The sequence below is a fragment of the Mangifera indica genome, chromosome 5, assembly GCF_011075055.1.
Source record: "Mangifera indica cultivar Alphonso chromosome 5, CATAS_Mindica_2.1, whole genome shotgun sequence".
NCBI classification, from domain to species: domain Eukaryota; kingdom Viridiplantae; phylum Streptophyta; class Magnoliopsida; order Sapindales; family Anacardiaceae; genus Mangifera; species Mangifera indica.
In genome coordinates, this window is record NC_058141.1 from 11,203,626 (window position 1) to 11,214,326 (window position 10,701).

Consider the following 10,701-nt stretch of genomic DNA (forward strand, 5'->3'; position numbering starts at 1 on the left):
TTTTGATGGATTTGTAGAAGCAGTGTGTTCTCGTTTGGGCATTAATCAAAGTTATAATATTGTAAAAATTTACATGCAAAATCCGACCACCTATAGTGATTTACCATATTTGTTGAAGAATGATTTTGATATACGAATTATGATGAGGTTATCAAAGACGTTTGTCTAAATAATATTTTCTGCTCTGAACTTAACTTTGCTCTAATATGTTTCACCGTATCCTTATGACTACGAATATTAATGGTAACTCTAAAATCATACGCATCATGAAATCGCCTCTCTCCCACTTGATTATTAATTGGAAATTTCTAAGAAAACAAGTTTAAAATAAAATGTTTTTAGTTTCATTCAATAAAGCTTAAATTTAAACAGTTATAAAGCAGATTTCACATTCTGTAATTAGCATTTTGCGCGACTTTGCATGGTATGCGCGATGTTTGCGCGGTGTATGCGTGTGGATAATCGGTTTGCGTAGTGTATGTGTGTATTAGCGCGGTTCGCGCAGTGCATGCGCGGTGTATGAGGTTTGTGCAATGTATGCGTGCATTGCGCGGTGTTTGCGCACTTTGCGCGGATTTGCGTAGTGGCGTGATTGCGCCATGTTTGCGTGGATCTGTAAATTTGCATGGGTTTCGTCTTTTGACGACTATACTTTCAGGCATCCATTAACATTAAAACTACATCATTGTATATCATTCGAAATATTCAAAAACATACATATACATAAACCGACAGATTTAGGGTTTCACTGTAAAAACCGTACCCACCATTGTAACCACCACAACCGATGCACATTCTCAAAAAAAATACTATTTTCATCCAATACATCCCAACATTAAACCATCACAATAAATTATTTACACCAAATCATCATTTTATCAATAACATTAAATCAAATAAATAAATACAAATGGTAACTAACCTATAAAGTCATTGTTGATATATTGTCGTTACCGCTTCTACTGCTTTTAGGATATTCGCCAGTGATTCTCGCTCTATGTTTTCAGATTTTTGATTTTGGTCTTCTCTTTTCCGTTTTCGGCAAAAGTAACTTTAAAAGTGTTTGACTTTGGATTTTACTTGGTTTTTCACCATAAGGGTAAAATAGGTAAAAAAAAGTAGGGTTTGCTTAGTTTGGTAAAACTTGTTTACGTTGGCCTAAAAACGTATAAACGCTTATAATTTTGTTTATTTTAATTAATTTCCTAAGAATAAGAGTCTATTTCATTCACTTAATTTATTTGAAAAGGGTTACGGATATGGTCAAATATGATGGGAGATATTACTTCTGTTTGGTTTCAACTTTCCTTCTTCTCCTCTGATTTTTAATTGAATTAATAATAAAAAACAAAGACTGGGTTTAATTATTTTAAGGCCAAACGACTATTTCCCACCCAAGGTTTGTTGTTTTCTCAAGTTTCTATCATTTAACTATGGAAATACCAAACACCCATCCATGTCCGGTTAGATTTAATAAAACCCTAACGGTGGTAAGGGTAAAATCGTCATTTTCACTATAATATTAAAAATAAACTAAAATAGAATCTAATTTTGCCCCCCTAAACTTTAAAAACTAAAATTTTCTCTCAGCCTAAGTTTTAAAAAATGGCAGTTTCACCCTAGGGTTTGGTTTTGAAATCTCCAACGACCATTCCGGCTCCATTGCAGACGATCTCTCTCTCCCGAAGCAGCCTCTCCTTTCGGCGAATGCTTTCCTCCCATTTGGAGGCTCGATCTACTCCGGTTTCGTCTTCGCCTTGGGAGACAAAGAACTTCGTCGGGGAAGACGAAGTTCTTCATCTTCCCCGACGAAGTTCTTCATCTCCCAAGGAGAAGACGAAGCCGATCGAGCCTCCAAATGGGAAGAAAGCATTCGCCGGAAGGAGAGGCTGCTTCGAGAGAGAGAGATCGTCTGCAATGGAGCCGGAACTGTCGTCGGAGATTTTAAAACCAAACCCTAGGGTAAAACTGTCATTTTTTAAAACTTAGGTTGAGAGAAAATTTTAGTTTTTAAAGTTTAGGGGGGTAAAAAGAGATAAAATTTTCAGGCGTTAGGATTTTGTTAAATCTAACCGATCATAAGTGGGTGTTTGATATTTCTATAATTAAAAGAAGAACATTTGAGAAAACATCAAACCTTGGGTGGGAAATAGTCGTTTGGCCTTATTTTAATCCAAACTTTGGAATGGGTGTGTTCAGAGTTCAGACTACTTTCCTATAATTTTTTCCAACGAATATTCACCACGCGTCTGCCTTTAGATACTCCCAACAATACCATCTTGGTGCGCAGAATTTGCAAAAAGTCTATGAAAACTTCACAGCGGAAAGAAACAATGGCTCACATTGGTGATGATTATTATATAATTTCTGCTAAACTTGATTAATTTTAATGAAATTATAATTTTTAATTTTTTTATGGAAGTCTTTGCACTTTAAATACTGGAAATGATCGAGATGAATTCAATTTGGTTCAATTTAATTTAAATTTAAATTAAATTAAATTTAAAATATTTAATTTATTTTTTAAATTAAATTAAATCTGAATAAAAAGATATTTAGCTCAATTTTAATCTAAATTAACAATTTAAATTTATAACTTAATTCAATTTAAATTAATTTAAATTTATAGTTAAAATCGATGATTCATATTTTTGACTCAAATTTGTGACTTGAGGCAATAATTTGAATATTATTTAAATAAAATGATATCATTTTATCAATAAATTATAAATCTGAGCTATAAATTATAAACATTAATTTGAATAGAATCGAACTATAAATTCGAACCATTAATTTGAGCTACGAAATCGAATTGAACTATTTTTCATTCGAGCTAAAATCAAATCAAAGTTAATTTTAACTCGATAAACTTAAATTAAATTATTTTTTATTTTAACCAAATTTGAGTTATGAGAAATTCAAATTTGATTCGATCCAAATCCACCCATGGATACCAATCCAAAGAGTCAAATTACATACGAATGAAACCAAAAACAGGAAACAAGAAGTTGGTTTCCATAAATTCGTTGATTTTGCACTACAGTTGTACGTATGTATACTTCCATTCCATTTATTCTACACCAGAAAAATTTCCCGACAAAATTCAACCATATCCCAAACACCCAATCTTCTTTTTCCTGGAATAAATCTTATAATTTTAATCTCCACGCTGACTCACCAATTAAATAAATAATTTACAATTGACCGATTATAACTAATAGAAATAAAATAATTAGGTGTTTGTTTGTGTATTCTTGGCTCCTCCTTTTATGTAATTAGTCACACCAATGCTTTTTAAAAGAGTTTTTCAACAATATATATATTTAATTGGCCAAAAGACTTTTTCCCACCTAACATTAGATGTTTTACCAAAGTTATACCCCTTAACTTTGTAAAACCCAAAATCCCACCTATCAAAGGTTAAATTAAACAGTTTCTGTTAATATATGATTTCAATGACTATTCTACCCCTTAACGAGTGAAATAACCGAAATACCTTCAATTTTAATGATTATTTTAAACTTTCTTCTTCCAAAAAACATCAAAAAACCCTTTACCAAGGTAAATAAGTAGTGCTCATCCAATTGTTACAACCGTTGATGTAATTGGTTAATCACGTTAATTGCATTTTAGACTGAAAAAATGGTTGAATTGTTGGATTACATTAAGAGCTGGATTTATGTTATCATGTTAGCTTGCATATATTCTGCATGATTTACAGTTTCAAACTGGACTTGGATATGTTGTACATTATGTATCCCAGATATGCACAATTTACAGCATATTATACAAAATTTCAAAGATATGGAACAGCTTTCATATCATCATCCACGTTCTTCACAAAATTAAAAGAAAAAAACTCATTAAATGAGAATAAAATTTTTTTAACAACAGTAGAATAAAGAAGGAATAACAACAGTTCCATATGACGTACGGTATACAAAACCCCTAACTAATGAATTTTTTTCATTTAAATGAACACAATAATACATAAACCAGATTGATGGACGTAGAAGTATCAAAACCCTAACATACCCAAACTTTTAGCACTCAGAATATGTAACAGCACTTCCGGGTAAAGAACGAATTTTTTCTTTTAAATAAACAGAAAAATATACATCAAAACAAACTACAAACGAACCATACTGGGAAAGTTTTTCTGCATTATTGAAGGTATCGTTGCCGTTTTAACCATCTTCATAAACAGCTCACCGATTGTTTCACAACTTTTACGACTGAAAAGTTTCAGAGCAAAACGCTATCACAAGCCAATGGACAGGAAAATGGGAGGCCAAATGACTTCCTTTCGCTATTTGAAATTTTCGTATAAAATCCAGAACACGTTGGCGTTTTATCATTCGTCATCAAACGAATAAACAATTGTTTATTCCTCCACCTTTTTCAAATTTCAGCGTTAAATGACAAAAGAGACCTCCAGATGTTACAACTTTATTGGCTAAAACATTCAAACGTTATCCTGAGCCGTTGATTTTTGGCAAAATAATCCCAACCATTGATGTGAAGCAATTAATGCATTAAAGATGGCGGACTGCAAATGGGTCAAATCCTGTTTGCCAGCATTAATTGTCCTTTAAACTAGTGCATTTGAGGGGATTAAAGTTTTCGAAACCAGTGCATTAAAGTTCCGATTTTTCAAAAAGTCGGTTGTATTTCATTTTGCTGTCCACATGTTCAACATTCGATCTGCCACGCCAGAGTTTTTCTCAATAAATCGCTGATTCACTCCGTCAGCACATCAAAATATCGGATGACATAAAATTAGCTCGCCATGTGTCACGCCAAAAAGAGATAAGGTATAAAATAACACTGAAAATCCACCACCAACAATAAATGCTCTGCAGTGAATGTTTAAAAAAATGAATTTTTTATTCGTTTAATGCGTTTTACAAATCAGAAGTCCTTTTACATTATTGTCCTTCTCACTGAAGATTTCCGTCAATTGTAACATCTGATGGGTAGAATTTTGGGTTTAACAAAGTTAAAGGGCATGAATTTGAAAATGCATCAAACGTTGGGTGGGAAAGAGTCCTTTGGCCTATTTAATTTATCAAGCTAAAATAGGGTATAGCTAATTTCATTAAAAAAAAGATAGAGATTGGCAAGATAACCATGAAATATTCTTTCCCTATTTACATATATATAGATTGAGTGGATCCGATGTGGGATAAATCCATTTTATTTTAAAAAATAAAATAAAATAAAATGTTTGGTTTATAAGAAGAAGTTTGCTCCGTCCCACTTCATATATTCTTAATTTCAAGATTCTTAGTCCATTTCACTATACTTCATTCAATCGATTTGCATGACTCCCCCACCATCCTCATCCTCTTTTTATTTGTCCTGTGTGTGATTTTTTTTTTTTTCAATTTCTTAAATATTTACCAATATTTTTAATTGGTAATAATCATTGAATAAAAAAATATTATTTATGAATGGTATAAATTCACTTAAAAAAGTTATAAATGTGGGCAGTAAAGTTTTTTTTTCCTTTTTCTTATCAAAGATTCTCATGAATCAAACTGTTCTGATCAATAATATTCAATTACTGAATTAGATAAAATAAAATTTTAATTTAAAAATATCATTAAAAAATATTTAAATTATATTCTTTTATTTAAAAATAAATAAAAACCCATCGTCACACTCTAAAGGAAGAGAGAGAAAAGCAGTATCTCTCTTTTCTCAATGCCCCTGCGTCCCTTTCCCGTAAGATCGTCCGTAATGAGCTAAACATTGTCATTTTCTGCCTCTCTTTTTCCTGTTTTTTGTCTATTCTCTTTCTTTTTCTTTTTCTTTTTCTCTTTATTAATCTCATTAATTTCTTTATTTTTTTTTTTGGGGGGGTGGGGGTTGATATTGGAATTCTCTACGGCATTAAATTAAAACTTCATGTGGAAAATAACGCGTGTCAAGACCCAATTTTTTTAAAGAAAACAATAAAAAATGAGCAAATGCACGAACCACCAGACACATTGAAGGCTGCAGTTGTGTCACCAAACACAAAAGCAACAAGTCACAAATTTCATTAATAGATGTGGGCCAAAGGACAAATTTCCACCCAAGGTCTCCCGATGCCCAATATTTTTTTTTTTAATTATAAAAATTAATAATTTTTTCTAAATCAAAATTTAGAAAATAATATTTTTTTTATAATATTTATTTTCAATTTTTAATGATGTTTTCAATATCATCACTGATAATCTCTCTTTTATGACATTTTCTCTTTCTCTAATATTATCTCTCTTATTTGATCAACTATTCAAATCAGAAAAATAAAACATTTCATCTTTTCTAACAAAGATAAAAGATATTCTCTTCCTTTATAAAAATGGTCATCTTCCAAAAAATCTAACAATTTAAAAAAAAAATGACTCGTCAACTTGTCTTAAAAAAGAAATTGTTACTTCTAAGAGTTAAAAAGATAAAAAAAGAAATTTATTTTTAATATAATAAATAAAATAATAATTTTATCTTTAAAATTAATAAATTTAGTAGTTTATAAATGAGTTAATAAAATTTTCAAAATTAAAAAATAAAAATTTAGAGAAACAACAAGGGGATTAGTCTTTTGGCCATAGATGTGCGATGAATTGGAATACAGCAAGCTTCAAAACAACTCTTGTTTAAGAGCATGGCAAAAGATTAAACAAAAAATCTTAATAAACACTCATATTAACTTGGGTAGAAAGAAAAAATACCTATTGCTCATAAAACATTCAAAGCATTTAGAAGTTGTGATTATCAGAGTTCATTCCTGTTCCAACAATGGCAGAATAAATGTGTTCCATCTTCGCACATGTTAATTTTTTTCATCTTAAGAGAGAAAAAGCTGCAATTATAGGAAACTTCATTTCATATAACAGTAACTTAGCATAAAATGAGAATGGTGAGGAAATGAACAAAATTATCATGGCAGTGAAATCAGCAATGTGAACCCTCTGGACGGCTCTTATAGCACAAAAAAACCCAGAGAATTTCTACTACGAAATTCATGAGATCATCATCCCCAGACCATCTAAGTCTCACAAAACAAACAAAACAAAATCCACTACCTCGAACTGATCTTACAGTCCCTGAGATCTCTCCTTAATTAATTAAGTAATACTTATGATTATAATAATAATGATAATAATTCCTATCTGCAAAACTTAAAGGCAGGCAATACTGAGAGGCACTCGTTGTTCCTCCAGAGAAGCAAAATCTAAATTGCCAAAATCCAACTCGAAATCACAATCAGGAAGCTCGCTGGATTCGTTGCCTTCAACCCCAGTAAAACTCAGATCATCCATGCCGCATAAATCACCAAACAGTTGCCCACAATCGTCATTGAAGAAATTGGTCAAGTCCTCCTCAAATGTCTCGTCCCTGAAAAGTTCATCAAAATTAGTATCAAACCCTTCTTTAAACAAATCATCCTTGCAATTGGTGGTGGGGTTTGAAGCAGAAGTATCCAGTTCAAGAACTGAAGCAGGAGAATTGTGGGACAAAACACTCTCAGAGTCTTCAGAAGAAACAACATCAGGATTGTTGTTGGTACGGGAATTAGAAGCCACAAGTGATGATGAGACATCACTTTTTAAAGAAGAGGCGCTGCTCTTATCCTCATCAGCGACGGCAGCAGCAGCAGCTGCGGCGGCTCTAGCTTCGAATTCAAGCCTTTTGACCTCATAAGCTCTGGCCGCTTCCTCTTTAGTATCGTAAGTACCCAACCAAATCCGGCCTTTCTTAAATGGATCTCGAATCTCAGCGGCCCATTTGCCCCATTTTCGTTGTCGAACACCTTTGGGTTTCCCTGAAGACGAAGACGGTGTTATTGACAAGGGGGATTTTCTCTTTCTAGAGGGGATTTTGACGTGCTTGTTACTGTCAAGAAAACTCTCAGCCTCTGGCATATAAAGAGCCGGAGCAAGCGGTATATGAATCTCACGAACGAACCGCTTCCTTTTGCTGACGACGGAGTCAGATTCATCTTCGCTTGAAGATGAATCTGTAGCGTACGGATCATCACAAATTACACGGACTTTCCTGGTGATTTGGGACTCCCCGCGAATTGTTTTGTTTGACTGCTTTCGAAACTCTGGCATCTTTGCGAGGAGCAATAAAAACTCACCAAAATCCCCCCCTCAAAAATGCCCAGATACAAAAAAATAAAAATAAAAATAAATAAAAGGGAAAATAATCGAAGAAGATCTCGGCTTATCAGAGTTGTATCAAGTAAAATCCCCTCTCAAAAACAAGAAAAGGTAGAAGAATCGTTGTTTTATATGAAAATCTCCAAAACAATCCACTCCAGAATAAGTCCTGCAAAAACCACAGAAAAACCCATCTCAGATTCTTTAATAGTAAAATGGGTTTTAGATGTAAAAAAGAAAAAAAAAAAGCCGCGTACCTTCTTGGCATCAAATGCATCGAAATAGATGAGAACACCAGATTCAATCTCTGCCTGACAGAGCAGAGAAGCACACAACAGAGAACAACAGCGGCAACAAGAGAAGTCGAAGAAATGGAAAGACAGAGCTTCACCGGAGCCCCAATCAAAGCCAAAGCCAAAGCCAAAGCCAAAGCAAACCCAGCCGACATAAATCCACTCCTCAACCACCTGAAACTCTCTCTATCAGTCACTCCAGAACTCAACACTCTCACACAGAACCCACCTCTCACTTTTGGCTGCTCAAATAAACAACAAAATGAAACAATCGATAAGATACCACTAGATATGGATGACAGCAGGCAACAAAGAAGATCAAAATTTTATGACTAAGATTTAACTCTCTCCACTTCACAACCTGACAAAGATCGATTAATAGTTATTATCGGTTTTGAAAACTCAGCGCAGAGACCCAGAGATTGTGACAGAGTAAAAGACCAATGCTACACTACGAACAATTCTACATATATGCAAAAATCTCAACACCTGAAATTAAAATATTATTATTATCAAAAAAATAAAAAAATTATAAAAATATAAAATAAATACCTTGTTTTACCGCACTAACTTTTCACTCTTATTCTAGCCTTCGCGTCTCTATCTTTCTCTGCTTTTTCTCTGTGATGTTTCTTCAGTGCTGGTTCACTCTTAGCCAGACGGCCAGGCCATTTACCTTTTCTAAAGATGGTCAAATTTCAGCATTAAATATAAAATTCTTTAATGGAATTTTTTTTACTTTTATTAGCTGTCATATAATGGATCACTATGTACACTCATCATGCATGATCATACCATCCACCATCTCATGCATATCATGCTCCTTGGTAAAACAATCCCTCGTCCATCTGACACGCGCGTGTTCAGTTTCCAATCTAACGGTTCTGCTTTCAGTTTCTAATCTAACGGTTCTGCTGCCCCGATAGGTAGAGTTTTAATTACACGCGATTCTTAAGAAGCGTGACGTACTGTGAATTCACGTGGCAGCTTTATTTGGTGTGCGCCGCGCCACGCCAACGTATTGTCGGGGACTTTCCGTCAACCTGTAACGCTTACTTTCGGGAAAAAAAAAATCTAGTCCATATCTCTGGAAAATTACGATAACGACACTACAAATTTGTCTTGCTTCCCCGGTAAATTTCATGTCTTTCCAAAGTTTCCCTAAATTAAGTTAATTTTTTACTGCCTGGTTTTTTAGGGATTGGTGGAAATTTATCTGCTTTTTATTTCAATGGGTTTTCTAGGAAAATTTAGTGCATTTGTTGAATAATTAGAGCCCAACATCAACATGAAATCTGTGGCTGTGGTTTGGAAATAAAATGTTACTGTTTTACTATGTATTTTTGAGATTTTATTCTATATTTTGGGCTAACAATTATAATATTACCAAGTTTATGTTACAATAATACAGGTAATAAATTTATAATTAATATTATTTTTAATGTCAACTAGGTTCTTTTATATATATATATATATATATATATATATATATATATTAAAATATAGGTTATTCGAAGATTCCAACTTATCACCGTCAATTTTCACTTAGTTTATCAGTTTTTCTTGTTAAAAAATAGGTTAAAAGAGTTATTTTAAGGATTTGTCTATTCTCAAACTTATACTTACATAGTTTTAAAAACATAAATATTTACTTTTTTATTAAAATTTTCTATTAAGATTAATGATAAAAATATTTTAAAAACTAAAATTTTATAAAAAAAAAAAAATTTAATTTAAAAATTAGCAATTTCTCCACTTAAAGTTTGAAAAGTCATAATTTTCTCTTTCTCTAATGACTATCTTCATTTTAACCATCAATTGATCTTCCTAGATCTCTTTTTCTCCTATTAAGACTTGAAGACTGACAAACATCTAGCATCATCTTATTCTAGAAATGTCAATCTTTAGTTAGACAAAGAATAATCTTCTTCATCTAATTAAAAAAATATGATAAAATTTTATTTTTAAATATTTTTAATTAAATAACATTTCTATTCTTAATCTTAACAAAGAATTTTAATAAAATTATAGGTATTTAAATTTTTAAAATTATACGGATAAGAGTTAAAAAATTGACCAAATTTTAAGTGAAAAAAAACTCTTTTAGCCTATTTTTAACTTGTTTTAGCCAAAAAAAAAAAAACTGACAGAATAAATAAAAATTTTGACAAGGGAAAGTTGGTATATGCAACAAGTTGTGGATGGAAGTTTTAAAATGTTAAAACTTATTTTTTAAAAAAAATTATATATGGGAA

At 32.2% G+C, this 10,701-nt stretch overlaps 1 protein-coding gene across 2 annotated transcripts; it reads right to left on the reverse strand.

Moving 5' to 3' along the window:
* Positions 1-6,856: 6,856 nt before the first annotated feature.
* LOC123215473 (ethylene-responsive transcription factor ERF118-like) lies at positions 6,857-9,111 on the reverse strand. 2 transcript variants are annotated; one of them, XM_044635586.1, is made up of 3 exons: positions 8,999-9,111; positions 8,411-8,688; positions 6,857-8,322 (listed from the first exon to the last, which is right to left on the reverse strand). In XM_044635586.1, exon 3 carries the CDS (start codon positions 8,103-8,105, stop codon positions 7,170-7,172), a length of 936 nt encoding a protein of 311 aa, XP_044491521.1. In that variant the 5' UTR covers positions 8,106-8,322; positions 8,411-8,688; positions 8,999-9,111; the 3' UTR covers positions 6,857-7,169. The 2 variants fall into 2 exon arrangements, with proteins under 2 accessions (XP_044491521.1, XP_044491522.1); XM_044635587.1 differs by lacking the exon at positions 8,999-9,111 and adding an exon at positions 8,808-8,823.
* Between the last annotated feature and the right edge of the window lie 1,590 nt (positions 9,112-10,701).

Excerpts from the sequence above, each read along its gene's own strand:
- LOC123215473 (XM_044635586.1), bottom strand. The coding sequence starts at position 8,105 with ATGCCAGAGTTTCGAAAGCAGTCAAACAAAACAATTCGCGGGGAGTCC.